At 42.7% G+C, this 15,307-nt stretch overlaps 1 protein-coding gene across 1 annotated transcript in view; it reads left to right on the top strand.

Annotated features, from left to right (window-relative positions):
* Nucleotides 1–15,307, top strand: part of kcnq3 (potassium voltage-gated channel, KQT-like subfamily, member 3) — a 114,640-nt gene that overhangs the window by 62,986 nt on the left and 36,347 nt on the right. Inside the window, exons 2-5 of the mRNA XM_039004484.1 lie at nucleotides 8,470–8,560; nucleotides 8,757–8,883; nucleotides 10,505–10,677; nucleotides 13,755–13,928. Coding sequence (XP_038860412.1) covers nucleotides 8,470–8,560; nucleotides 8,757–8,883; nucleotides 10,505–10,677; nucleotides 13,755–13,928 — 565 coding nt within the window. The remainder of the gene's footprint in view (nucleotides 1–8,469; nucleotides 8,561–8,756; nucleotides 8,884–10,504; nucleotides 10,678–13,754; nucleotides 13,929–15,307) is intronic.

Here is a 15,307-nt window from a genome sequence, read left to right as displayed (position 1 = left end):
TTCTACTGGCTAACATGCATTCATTGGAAAATAACATTTATGACCTACGATAACCCTACCAACGGGACATTAAAAACTGTAATATCTTGTGTTTCATGAGTAGTGGCTGAAGGATGACACGGATAATTTAGAGCTGGTGGGATTTCCCATGCACCGGCAGAACAGAGAAGAAGCTATGTCTGGTAAGACAAGGGGTGGGGGTGTGTGTCTTTTTGTCAACAACACCTGTTGCGCGATGTCTAGAAGAAGTCTTGAGGTAGAGCACCTTATGATAAGCTGTAGACCGCACTATCTATCAAGAGAGTTCTCATCTATATTATTCATAGCCGTCTATTTACCACCACAAACTGATGCTGGCAAAGACCTCACTCAACGAGCTGTATTAGGCCATAAGCAAACAAGAAAATGCTCATCCAGAAGCGGTGATCCTACTGGCCGGGGACTTTTAATGTAGGCAAACTTAAATCAGTTTTACCTAATTTCTACCAGCATGTCACATGTGCAACCAGAGGAAAAAATACTCTAGACTACCTTTACTCCACACACAGAGATGCATACAAAGCTCTCCCCCGCCCTCCATTTGGCAAATCTGACCATAATTCTATCCTCATGATTCCTGCTTACAAGTAAAAACTAAAGCAGGAAGTACCAGTGACTCGTGCAATACGGAAGTGTTTAGATGACGCGGATGCTACGCTTCAGGACTGTTTTGCTAGCAGAGACTGGAATGTGTTTCATAGGATGCCATTGATGAGTATACCATCTCAGTCATCGGCTTCATTAATAAGTGCATTGACTACGTTGTCCCCACAGTGATTGTACGTACATATCCCTACCAGAAGCCATGGATTACAGGCAAAATCTACATCGAGCTAAAGGCTAGAGCTGCCGCTTTCAAGGAGCGGGACACTAATCCGGACGCTCATAAGAAATCGCGCTGTGCCCTCAGACGAACCATCAAACAAGCAAAGCGTCAATACAGGATTAAGATTGAATCCTACTACACCGGCTCTGACGCACGTCGGATGTGGCAGGGCTTGAAAAATATTACAGACTACAAAGGGAAACCCAGAGGCGAGCTGCTCATTTAATGCGAGCCTACCAGATGAGCTAAATGTCTTTTATGCTCGAGGCAAGCAACACTGACGCATGCATAAGAGCACCAGCTGTTCTGGGTGACTGGGTGATAACGCTCTCGGTAGCCGATGTGAGCAAGACCTTTAAACAGGTCAACATTCACAAATCCGCTGGGCCAGTACAGGACATGTACGCAAAGCATGCGCGGACCAACTGGCAAGTGTCTTCACTGACATTTTCAATCTCTCCCTGACCGAGTCTGTAATACCTACATGTTTCAAGCAGACCACCGTAGTTCCTGTGCCCAAGAAAGCAAAGGTAACCTGCCTAAATGATTACCGCCCCGTAGCACTCACATTGGTAGCCATGAAGTGCTTTGAAAGGCTGGTCATGGCTCACATCATAAGCATCCTCCCGGATACCCTAGACCCACTCCAATTCGCATACCGCCCCAACAGATCCACAGATGACGTAATCTCAATCGCACTCCACACTGCCCTTTTCTCACCTGAACAAAAGGAACACCTATGTGAGAATGCTATTCATTGACTACAGCTCAGCGTTGAACACCGTAGTGCCCGCGATGCTAAGGACCCTGGGACTAAACACCTCCTTCTGCAAATGGATCTTGGACTTCCTGACGGGCCGCCCCCAGGTGGTAAGAGTAGGCAACAACACACCTGCCATCTTGATCCTTAGCACTGGTGCCCCTCAGGGGTGTGAACTTAGTCCCCTCCTGTACTCCCTGTTCACCCACGACTGGTTGGGCAAACACGACTCCAACACCATCATTACGTTTGCTGACGACACAACAGTGGTAGGCCTGCTCACCGACAACGATGAGACAGCCTATAGGGAGGAGGTCAGAGAACTGGCAGTGTGGTGCTGAGGGAGATGAGCTGATCGTGGACTACAGGAAAAGGCGGGCCAAACAGGCCCCCCTTAACATCGACAGGGCTGTTGTGGAGCAGGTCGAGAGTTTCAAGTTCGTTGGTGTCCACATCACCAAGGAACTATCATGGTCCAAACACACCAAGACAGTCGTAAAGAGGGCACAACAAAACCTTTTCTCCCTCGGGAGACTGAAAGGATTTGGCATGGGTCCCCAGATCCTCAAAAAGTTCTACAGCTGCACCATCGAGATCATCCTGACCGGTTGCATTACCGCCTGGTATGGAAACTGTTCGGCATCTGACCGTAAGGCACTACAGAGGGTAGTGCGTACTGGGGCCAAGCTTCCTGCCATCTAGGACATATATAATAGGCGGTGTCAGCTGAAAGCCCATAAAATCATCAGAGACTCCAGTCACCCAAGTCATAGACAGTTTTTGTCTGCTACCGCACGGCAACCAGTACCGGAGCGCCAAGTCTAGGACCAAAAGGCTCCTCAACAGCTTCTACCCCCAAGCCATAAGACTGAATTACCTCAACTAACCTGTACCTCCACACACTGACTCGGTACCGGTACCCCCTGCATAAAACCTCGTTATTGTTATTTTATTGTTACTTTTTATTGTTTTTTACTGTAGTTTATTTGGTAAATATTTTCTTAATTGTTCATTAACTGCACTGTTGGTTAACTTCTCTGCCCTACGAATCCCTTTAGCGGGATCATTTTCCTAAACTAAAATATTACTAAAAGTATTTATAATCATGCAATCACAAGTGAAATATACCAAAACACAGTTTAGCTTGTTGTTAATCCACCTATCGTGTCAGATTTTGAAAATATGCTTTGCAGCGAAAGCAATCCAAGCTTTTGTGAGTGTATCAATCAATGCTACAACAGCTAGCCCCAAATTAGCATGATCACGAAAGTCAGAAAAGCAATAAAATTAATCGCTTACCTTTGATAATCTTCGGATATTTGCACTCACGAGACTCCCAGTTACACAACAAATGTTCTTTTTGTTCGATAAATATTACTTTTATAACAAAAAAATGCCATTTGGGTTGCGCGTTATGTTCAGAAAACCAAAGCCTCGTTCCGTTCGCCGAAAATTCCAAAAAGTATCCGTAATGTTCGTAGAAACATGTCAAATGTTTTTTATAATCAATCCTCAGGTTGTTTTTAACAAACATAATCGATAATATTTTCGACCGTAACCTATTCAATAAGAGAGAAAAAGAAAATGGAGAGCTACCCCTCTCGCGCGCAGGAACTAATCAGAGGACACCTGACTAGTTTTGAAGAATCTCGCTAATTTTTCAAAATAAAAGCCTGAAACTATGTCTAAAGCCTGGTCACAGCCTGAGAAAGCCATTGGAAAAGGAATCTGGTTGATACCCCTTTAAATGGAAGAAAGACGGGCCAGGAAACACAGATAAAAAAATAAAAAAATAAAATATATATTATTTTTTTAAACACTTCCGGGTTAGATTTTCTCAGGTTTTCGCCTGCATAATCAGTTTTGTTATACTCACAGACAATATTTTGACAGTTTTGGAAACTTTGGAGTGTTTTCTATCCTAATCTGTAAATTATATGCATATTCTACGATCTGGACCTGAGAAATAGTCCGTTTACCTTGGGAACGTTATTTAAAAAAATAAATCTGACCCCTAGCTTCAACTGGTTATTAAGGGCTTGTCAGTAAGCATTTCACGGTAAGGTCTGCACTAGTTGTTCTTGGCGCATGTGACAAAGTTTGATTTGATTTGTTCAGAGGAGACTTTGTGATTCAGGCCTTCATGATTGAATTCCTGCAAAGAAACCACTACTAAAGGACACCAATAATAAGAAGAGACTTGCTTGGGCCAAGAAACACGAGCAATGGACTTCAACCACTGATTCTTTGTGAGATGCAGAATAGGTGAACGGGAATCTCTGCATGTGTGTTTCCCACCCTGAAGCATGGAGGAGGAGGTGTGATGGTGTGGGCGTTATTTGCTGGTGATTGATTTATTTAGAATTCAAGACACACTTAACCAGCATGGCTACCACAGCGATACGCCATCCCATCTGGTTTGTGCTTAGTGAGACTATCATTTGTTTTTCAACGGGACAATGACCCAACACACCTCCAGGTAGTGTATGGTCAATTTGACCAATAAGGAGAGTGACGGATTGCTGCATCATATGACCTGGCCCCCACAATCACCCAACCTAAACCCAATTGAGATGGTTTGGGATGAGTTGAAGGAAAATCAGCCAACAAGTGCTCAGCATATGCGGGAACTCAAGACTGTTGGAAAAGCATTCCAGGTGAAGCTGGTTGAGAGAATGCCAAGAGTGTGCAAAGGTGTCTTCAAGGGATGGCTACTTTGAATAATCAAAAATATATTTTGATTTGTTTAACACTTTTTTGGTTACTACATGATTCCATATGTGTTATTTCTTAATATTGATGTCTTCAATATTATTCTACAATGTAGAAAACAGTAAAAATAATGAAAAACACTTGAATCATTAGGTGTGTCCAAACTTTTGACGCTGTACATTATCAAGTCTTACTCTCCCAACTCCCATTTACATGTACCATTTTGTTGCATTGTTATCTTAAATTAAATGACTGAGTTAATTGAAAGAGAAAATATGCTTTGCAGTAAAGCAATAGCTGAAACAAGGATGATATCACAGCCATTTTACAGCTTGTTAACTGCACAGTGAATTAAATCAAAATGAGTATAGTCTGGTGAACTAAGGTCACGCATGACTCAGAGCCGTCTAGGAAATTCTAGTGCAGACGGCGGAATATAATAAGAATAAGTGAAAAAAAATGTTTTTACTTCTGTCTAATGCCAGGAAGGGAGCCGTCATGCTGGTTCTTGCCGGTACAGTACACTACATATAAATAAACAACCTAAAATAGTCTTGGATGAGCTATTGTTATATTGCTCATATCTATCCAGTCCTTTCAGACCTGCAAGGGCTGTTTTGGGACAATGTTCTGCACAATGGCGACCTGTCATTTAGGGCAGGTGGGCTTGCATGTTATTTTGCAATTAATATGTGTCACATATCAGTTTGCAAACAATGTCAAATTAATATATATCATTGAATTAATAAAGCCGCATACAAACATGGTCTCTTTTTTTGGTTTCTTGTGTAAGGCAGCTCCAAAATCCAGGTGTTTAAGTCTAGCTCAGTGCTTTCTGTGGTGGTGGGGAAAGCCAGCAGAAAATATGGAGCGTTGCGCAGTGATTGGCTAAGTCTTCTGTCACTCAAGTGGACTTTACGTTAGGTCATTTAGGGTGTGACACCTACTCCCGTTGCCTGCTGCACTGCTGCTTGGATTCCACCTGGCAATCTGTTCACTGTCTGCCCTGGCTTGTCAAATCAAATGAAATTGTATTGGTCACATACACATGGTTAGCAGATGTTATTGCGAATGTAGCGAAATGCTTGTGCTTCTAGTTCCGACAGTGCAGCAATATCTAACAATTCCACAACAACTACCTAATACACACAAGTCTAAGTAAAGGAATGGAATGTTAATGATGGATGTTTAACAGTCTGATGGCCTTGAGATAGAAGCTGTTTTTCAGTCTCTCGGTCCCAGCTTTTACGCACCTGTACTGACCTCGCCTTTTGGATGGTAGCGGGTGAACAGGCAGTGGCTTGGGTGGTTGTTGTCCTTGATGATCTTTTTGGCCTTCCTGTGACATCGGGTGCTGTAGGTGTCCCGGAGGGCGGGTAATTTGCCCCCGGTGATGCATTGTGCATCTGTAAAAGTTTGAGGGTTTTAGGTGACAAGCCAAATTTCTTCAGCCTCTTGAGGTTGAAGAGGCGCTGTTGCGCCGCCTTCACCACACTGTCTGTGTGGGTGGACCATTTCAGTTTGTCCGTGATGTGTACGCCGAGGAACTTTAAAACTTTCATCCTTCTCCACTGCTGTCCAGTCGATGTGGATAGGGGAGTGCTCCCTCTGCTGTTTCCTGCAGTCCATGATCATCTCCTTTGTTTTGCCAACCTGACACCACACTCCGAGTGCCCTCAACTCCTCCCTGTAGGCTGTCTCGTCGTTGTTGGTAATCAAGCCTACTACTGTTGTCGTCTGCAAACTTGATGATGAGTTAGAGGTGTACATGGCCACGCAGTCATGGGAGTACAGGTGGGGACTTAGCATGCACCCTTGTGGGGCCCCAGTGTTGAGGATCAGCGAAGTGGAGATTTTGTTTCCTACCTTCATCACCTGGGGGAGGCCCGCCAGGAAGTCCAGGACCCAATTGCACAGGGTGGGGTTGAGACCCAGGGCCTCTAGCTTAATGATGAGCTTGGAGGTAACTATGGTGTTGAATGCTGAGCTATAGTCAATGAACAGTATTCTTACATAGGTATTCCTCTTGTCCAGATGGGATAGGGCAGTCTTGTGGGCCGGCTAAGGAGTATTGGTGTCTCTGAGAGGTCTTTGGCCTGGTTTGCTAACTACTTTTCTCGTAGAGTGCAGTGTATAAAGTCAGAACATTGGCTGTCTTAGCCACTGCCTGTCACCAAGGGTGTACCCCAAGGCTCGATCCTAGGCCACGCGCTCGTCTCAATTTACATCAACAACATAGCTCAGGCAGTAGGAAGCTCTCTCATCCATTTATATGCAGATGATACAGGCTTATACTCAGCTGGCCCCTCCCCAGCACTATCTCACAACTGATTTAACTAACCTTGGGTTTGGTGATTATTAATTTAGTTGAATCGAGGTGTGTAAGTACTGGGCTAGAACTCGATCAGTTGTAACAGGTGTGTTAGTACTGGGCTTGTTAGAACTAGTTGATCAGTTGAAACAGGTGTGTTAGTACTGGGCTAGAACACGATCAGTTGAAACAGGTGTGTTAGTACTGGGCTAGAACTAGTTGATCAGTTGAAACAGGTGTGTTAGTACTGGGCTAGAACTAGTTGATCAGTTGAAACAGGTGTGTTAGTACTGGGCTAGAACTAGTTGATCAGTTGAAACAGGTGTGTTAGTACTTGGCTTGTTAGTACTGGGCTAGAACTAGTTGATCAGTTGAAACAGGTGTGTTAGTACTGGGCTAGAACTAGTTGATCAGTTGAAACAGGTGTGTTAGTACTTGGCTTGTTAGTACTGGGCTAGAACTAGTTGATCAGTTGAAACAGGTGTGTTAGTACTTGGCTTGTTACTACTGGGCTAGAACTAGTTGATCAGTTGTAACAGGTGTGTTTGTACTGGGCTTGTTAGTACTGGGCTAGAACTAGTTGATCAGGTGTGTTTGTACTGGGCTTGTTAGTACTGGGCTAGAACTAGTTGAAACAGGTGTGTTTGTACTGGGCTTGTTTGTACTGGGTTTGTTAGTACTGGGCTAGAACTAGTTGATCAGTTGTAACAGGTGTGTTCGTACTGGGCTTGTTAGTTCTGGGCTAGAACCAGTTGATCAGTTGTAACAGGTGTGTTCGTACTGGGCTTGTTAGTACTGGGCTAGAACCAGTTGATCAGTTGTAACAGGTGTGTTCTTACTGGGCTTGTTAGAACTGGGCTAGAACCAGTTGATCAGTTGAAACAAGTGTTTTAGTGCTGGGCTTGAATGTGCACCTCCTAAATTGGTTCCCATGGTAATTGATAGAGAAACACTGGGGGCTACCGTAGCAACACTTCCTGACTGTAGGTAGCTAGAACTGCACACAGTGTCTGCGTCCCAAATGGCACCCTATTTGCTTGTGGAGCCCTGGCCAAAAGTAGTGCACTACATAGGCAATAGGGTGCCATTAGGGGCTCAGACACTTGCCTGATTGATGGCTCTGTTTGGCACATGTCCTGTATTCTATAGACCGTATCCTGTTAGCAGGCATCCGGGAGTGACAACTTCTAACCCCTCACTGAGCCATCAGTGAGAGGTTAGATCCAAACTGAATTGTATTGTTTCACTTTACGATTTCAACAAAAAAAGAGAGAGAAGTGAAATGGACCAATCCGGTTTCATGTCAGCATACCTACAGGACCGACTAATTAATATCTACAAATGTTTGTAAGGGAATGTTGATGAGTATCTTCTGTGTGAACCTCAGTTGTGTATATAATTTGAACATGTGCTCCAGTTCTCTAAAGACCAGTTAATGAGATGCTAAGTCTGTTTACAATTGTTTAAAACATTTTGTTGTCAAATGTGGTGTTTTTGAGGTTCCAGGAACCTCTCCACTCTATGAATTTTGTTTATTTAGGGGATATATAAAGCAGAGATTTCTATAAACCCACACATTAGAAAGTACTTAAGTCCCCCTAGTGGCATGGCTTTGTGATTACAAAATGGCAAAAAGGTCGGACGAAATACAGTCTCAAATTGAGTTCACTGTAGACAATTATTGTTAAACAAAAATACAATTCCATTCACTAATGAAGCATACTTTGTTATTACAGCATATGGGCTACCTTTTGTGTCAAATTGCTGGCCATACAATCTCCTGAATCTATTGTGAACTGTTCTAGTTTTCTGTCTTTGCAGATTTTTGATTGTGCTGGGATGTTTGATATTGGCCATACTAACAACTTTCAAAGAACACGAAAAGGCCTCCGGCCATTGGCTTGTTATATTGGTAAGTTTGAAGATTTATCTTGTAAATAAATGCACAAAAGTTCAATATTGAAATGCATACATCATAAATACATCACATATTAATATTGGGTCCAATTGCAACAATATGTACTAATGAATTTAATGCATAATAATAGCAACATTTGATGTGAAATCTTTACTGAAGGTATTCTATTTGTCTTGTTTGACTTTCTCAGGAAACATCCACCATATTTGTCTTCGGAACAGAGTTTGGGTTGAGAATATGGTCGGCAGGCTGTTGCTCCAGATACAAAGGATGGAGGGGGCGGCTCAAATTCGCCCGCAAGCCATTATGTATTTTAGGTAAGATGGAGGAAGTACAGAATACTTTTGGTTTCACCAGTACACAGTCATATTAAGAGCGCAGAAGTCTCTTCAGCCAAAGAAACAGATTTAGCATGTTTCATTTTTAGTCTTTGATTATTTGCAGTGCACGTAATTATAATGACTATTTACTACTATTATTTATTATTCATTATTAGTCAGGGCCATATCTGAAAATGTAGTACAAAAGTACAGTACAAAATGCATATACACTCAATCGAATTTCAAATACTGTTACAAAATCCCTTAAGGCCTTCATGGACTGTACAATTTTAGCCGTCTTATGCTACGATTTTGCCGTCACAGACAAAAACATTTCCTCGTGGGCAAATTCTTAGGTCGTGAACGATTGTCGGATATCTTGGCTCGTTCAGTGTGACAGGGTTTGGGTCTGCCAATTAAGCACCACTACGTGCAGTTGTAGGCTCCGACAAAGTTCTGACAGTGTCAGAAATATTGAGCCATTATCATGTAGTGTGGCTGGTGTTACGAACCGATCCCTGTGACTGACTAGTAGGAACACGGCCGGCACTGAGTATGCACAGTCAGATGAATATTATAGTTTGATTTCAACGTTTACATGCCTTGCAAAAATAACAATTTCCCTAATAATCTCATTTACATGACACATCTGAAATCAGGCTACCTGATGGGATTTAGATACGTGCACAAAATCGCCAATCAATAAACATTCTACCACAGCGAATAAGCCAAGTTCGGACGTATAAAGTTTGGATTTAAAAACGGTTTCTAAGATGCATGCTTTCAGTTTTGACAAACTCACTTTACTCGCATATACTGTAAGATTAGAGGGAGGCACATACGCAGATCAAATACACTGCTGAAGTTGACTAGCAAATTGTACAATCTGGCCAGGTTTGATATCAAGATTTCTATTTGGTCATAATCGTACAAGACTGAACCCAACGTATAGTGCAGTAAGCCCTTTAGCTAATTACTAAAATATACTACTACACAGCCACGTCTTCAAATAGTAAATACATATATTCCCTGTCAAGTAAGGACTAACCCAGAGCAACCTGTCGGCACTACATCCAGAGTTGTGTTCATTAGGCACCAAAGGGAAGAAAAATGGACTGCAACAGGGACTACCTGGCTGGGACTACCTGGACTTGTCCAATAACCAATGCTCAAATGCAAAGGTTTTACAACATTTTCTGCTGTTGCGTGCCCTATTGAACATGACCCATGGCTTTTCCAAACACAATCATCCACTCACACAGCATTCTTTATATCTATGTGATATTGTAGACTTATCAGCTAAATATACATCTACGGGCTGGTTTCCCTAATGAACCCTAATGAATACGACCCAGAACCTTTCAGAACACAATCATCCTCTCACACAGAATTCTTTATATCTGGTTGATATTGTAGACTTATCAGTTAACTATACAACTATGGGCTGGTTTCCCGGACACAGATTAAGCGTTCTAGACTAAAAAGCATGTTCAATAGAGATTCTCCACTAGGCTTAATCTGTGTCTGGGAAACCGTCCCTGTGTTATACAAATTGACAATTGGTTTATGAATTTAATCTAATTTTGGATGTTTTGTCTTTTCATTTTCTCTCTGGTAGATATTTTTGTGCTGATTGCCTCGGTGCCGGTGGTTGCTGTGCGTAACCAAGGCAACGTGCTTGCCACGTCCCTGCGCAGTCTGCGCTTCCTGCAGATTCTGCGCATGCTCCGCATGGACCGCCGTGGAGGCACCTGGAAACTACTGGGCTCCGCCATCTACGCACACAGTAAGGTATGGTGTCCATAAACACTTACTCCATCTACGCACACAGTAAGGTATGGTGTCCATAAACACTTACTCCATTACTCCCACAGTAAGGTATGGTGTCCATAAACACTTACTCCATCTACTCCCACTGTAAGGTATGGTGTCCATCAACACTTACTCCATCTACTCCCACAGTAAGGTATGGTGTCCATAAACACTTACTCCATCTACTCCCACAGAGCAGGGTTTCCTTTAGGAAAATGTGGCGCCGGATATTTGACAGGCAGCTTTTAAATATACCAGACCCATATGCATTGGGTGTGTAACCTGGTTAGGGCATCCACCCACGGTGCTCAGAATGATGGAAATCACATTTAGAATATGGTAATTGATAATAACAGAACGTGCAAGTCCAGGATGCAAAAATGTGCGGTCCTTTTATGGAATGCTGACGTGCACTTTGAACATGTTAGAATAACTGTCCACGTGTACTTTTCCTCAGCCAACAAGACGAGTAACGAACAGCGAAATCACTAAACTATGTCAATCTACTATAGTAGAAAAGTTTAGGCTACCTATTCTATTGGTCAGCTTGTGAAGAAATAAATGGCCTATTCCAAACAGACTCTGGGACAGTTGTGGGACGATCCCAAATGAATAGAACTGGTAGGCCGAGGCAACATCCTTTTTTAAAGCATTGAGTCTGATGCAAACGATCAGAACGTTGAGCTTAAAATGTTTCTAAACTATTATTTCGTCACATTATGAGCGCAGCATGTGCACAAGGCAGTAGGCTACGTATGTCCCATAATGCAATTAGTGGGAAAACACCATTGTCAAAAGTGCATTGCAAATGCGTGCGGTTTCATGTGACGGAGATGAAAATATCCTTTAGGAATTTAGAAAGAGAGGAGATCGAATAGGTTACTTTCAAGCAAGGTAAGACATGCCTCATAATATGTATTAAAATGTTCAGGTTTCAAACAATTATGTTTTCAAAATAATCCATCTACACACACAGTAAGGTACAGTGTCCTTATATACCCTTACTCCAGCTACTGATGTATAAAGTTCACACCTGGGTTCAAATACTGTTTGAAATCTTTCAAATACTTTATTGAGTGTTGGCCCTAGCTTGCTTTGACGGTCAGATGGGGTGGGGTTTCCACTTTTGGGACTTTTGTATTGGTTCCATTGCAACAGGCAAGCTCAATGAAGTGCAGATCAAGTATTTTTAATCATTTGAAATAGTATTTGAACTTATGTCAGATGGAGTTCTCATTACTTAAAAGCAGAAAAAAGCTGAACAAAAGCCTGCACACCCAGTAGCTCTCCAGTACCGGAGTTGGAGATGTAATGTACAGAGTCCTCATAATTCCATCACACAAAGTGCCCTGATCCAACTCCATCTACAGTGCTTTCAGAAAGTATTCAGACCTCTTGACTTTTTCCACTATTTGTTAGGTTACAGCCTTATTCTAAAATTGCCTCAATAGTTTTTTCCCCTCATCAATCTACACACAATACCCCATAATGACAAAGCAAAATAGTTTATTTTTATTTTTATGTTTGCTAATTTATTACTAATAAAAAAACTGAAATATTACATTTACAAAAGTATTCAGACCCTTTACTTAGGACTTTGTTGAAGCACCTTTGGCAGTGATCACAGCCTTTGTCTTCTTGGGTATGACGCTACAAGCTTGGAACACCTGTATTTGGGGAGTTTCTCACATTCTTCTCTGCAGATCCTCTCATGCTCTGTCAGGTTGGATGGGGAGCGTTGCTGCACAGCTATTTTCAGGTTTCTCCAGAGATGTTTGATCAGGTTTAAGTCCGGGCTCTGGCCTTGCCACTCAAGGACATTGAGACTTGTCCCGAAGCCACTCCTGCGTTGTCTTGGCTATGTGCTTAGTGTCGTTGTCCTGTTGGAAGGTGAACCTTCGCCTCGGTCTGAGGTCCTGAGCGCTCTGGAGCAGGTTTTCATCAAGGATATCTCTGTACTTTGCTCCGTTCATCTTTCCCTCGACCCTGACTAGTCTCCCAGTCCCTGCTGCTGAAAAACATCCCCACAGCATGATGCTGCCACCACCATGCTTCACCGTAGGGATGGTGCCAGGTTTCCTCCAGACGTGATGCTGGCATTCAGGCCAAGGAGTTCAATCTTGGTTTCATCAGACCAGAGAATCGTGTTTCTTATAGTCTGAGAATCTTTAGGTGACTTTTGGCAAATGCTAAGCGGGCTGTCAAGTGCCTTTTACTGAGCAGAGGCTTCCGTCTGGCCACACTACCACAAAGGTCTGATTGTTGGACTGCTGCAGAGATGGTTGTCCTTCTGGAAGGTTCTCCCATCTCCACAAAGTAACTCTAGAGCTCTGTCCGAATGACCATCGGTTTCTTGGTCACCTCCCTGACCAAGGCCCTTCTCCCCTGATTGCTCATTTAAGAATGATGTAGGCCACTGTGTTCTTAGGGACCTTCAATGCTGCAGAAATATTTTGGTACCCTTCCCCAGATCTGTGCCTCGACTCAATCCTGTCTCGGAGCTCTACGGACAATTCCTTCAACCTCATGGCTTGGTTTTTGCTCTGACATGCACTGTCAACTGTGGGACATTTTATATAGACCGGTGTGTGCTTTTCCAAATCATGTCCAATCAATTGAATTTACCACAGGTGGACTCCAATCAAGTTGTAGAAACATCTCAATGGAAACAGGATGCACCTGAGCAAAAATTTCTGAGTCTCATAGCAAAGAATACTTATCTAAGTATATTCGGTTTTCGTTTTTTTATTTTTAATACATTTGCAAAAATGTCAACCTGTTTTTGCTTTGTCTTCATGGGGTATTGTGTGTAGATTGCTAAGGATTATTTTGGGGGGTTACTACATAATTCCATATGTGTTATTTCATAGTTTTGATGTCTTCACTATTATTCTACAATTTAGAAAATAGTACAAATAAAGAAAAACCCTTGAATGAGTAGGTTCGTCCAAACTTTTGACTGGTACTGTATTTCAATCTGCAAGGTTCAGAGTGTTTCACGTCCCTAAATACACATCAGAACCCTTACTGTATGTTTCTGTGTGACTGGCTTTTAGGAGCTGATCACCGCTTGGTACATTGGCTTCCTGTCTCTCATTCTGGCCTCCTTCCTGGTGTACCTGGTGGAGAAAGATGATGTCACCATGGAGGTGTCGGATACTGATAGCCCCACCATTAAGCCCGAACCCCAGGACTTTGACACGTATGCCGACGCTCTGTGGTGGGGCCTGGTATGTATTTGTAGAAAGACCCGTAGTTGGTACCTGCCCAGGTCTTTGTTTTAAAAGAGACTGTGGTGGGGCCTGGTATGTATTTATAGAAAAACCTGTAGTTGGTACCTTCCCAGGTCTATGTTTTAAAAGAGAATCTCAGCCAACTGGTATATTCCCAGTTTGCACAAAAAGTTCTAAGAACTATATGTTTCCTAGAGAGCGCGGTTGCCCTATGTTTAGTGATGCGCGGGTTGACTCATAACCCGCAGTCCCCGCGGATAACTGCGGGCCGGGCGGGTTTAGGATCATGAAATATTGTGTGGATGAAGGGCAGGTGGGATAAAGAGAAAACAATACCTTAAAAAAATCTATAAACGTTTCATTCTTGTGCAATTTATATCTACAGTATAGTCTACATTTACGTTTTTCTTTCATTATTTTAGACTACCTGGCATTAGTGCGTAAGCCTAAGTTTTAGGGCCTAACCGTACACCCTTCCAAAAAGGCCTACACGCCAATCGCCAAATGCTTTTGGGAACGGCATTAAAAAGTGAACGTTATTCACAGAGGCGAAAAGGACAATGTCAGAATTTAATTAAATTAGAGAAAAGCTGTGAAATGGAGAGGTGAAAATAAAGGAAAGAGAGGGTCAGAAAATAAATTTTGGGAAAGATTTGGTGAAATGGTAAAAGAGGACGATAGCAGTGCCGGCTATATTATGTGTGATGATTGTGAGGTGCTATACAAATTCCACAGTCACAAGACGGGGACTTCAAAAAGGCTTATGGCACATCAAGGGAGCTGTAGCCTGCTGTTCAGATGGGTTAAATAGAATCTGGACACTGACTGTAGGTCTATAACAGCTCACATAGCCTTAATATTAACTCCTGCAGAATGAAGCATTTCTTACAGTAAAATGATACACCAAATGTACATTTTGACATGGGCACAGGAGTGGAGAAATATGATGTATTTCTTTCAGCATCTTGAGAGAATGTGGGGGGCAGGACCAAGTTTGGGAAACTGAGTGTACAAAACATTAGGAACACCTTCCTTATGTTGAGTCGCACCCCCTTTTGACCTCAGAACAGCCTTACACATGGACGCTAGCCCATGTTGACTCCAATGCTTCCCACAGTTGTCAAGTTGGCTGGATGTCCTTTGGGTGGTGGACCATTCTTGATACACAGAGGAAACTGTTGAGCGTGAAAAACCCAGCAGCGTTGCAGTTCTTGATAAACTCAAACCGGTGCGCCTGTCACCTACTACCATACCCTGTTCAAAGGCAATTAAATACTTTGTCTTTCCCATTCACTCTCTGAATGGCACACATACACAATCCATGTCTCAATTGTCTCAAGGCTTAAAATCCTTCTTTAACCTGTCTCGTCCCCTTC

The sequence above is a fragment of the Salvelinus namaycush genome, chromosome 11 (genome assembly GCF_016432855.1).
Source record: "Salvelinus namaycush isolate Seneca chromosome 11, SaNama_1.0, whole genome shotgun sequence".
In the NCBI taxonomy this organism is placed as follows: Eukaryota; Metazoa; Chordata; class Actinopteri; order Salmoniformes; family Salmonidae; genus Salvelinus; species Salvelinus namaycush.
This window is presented reverse-complemented; position numbering and strand designations above follow the sequence as displayed.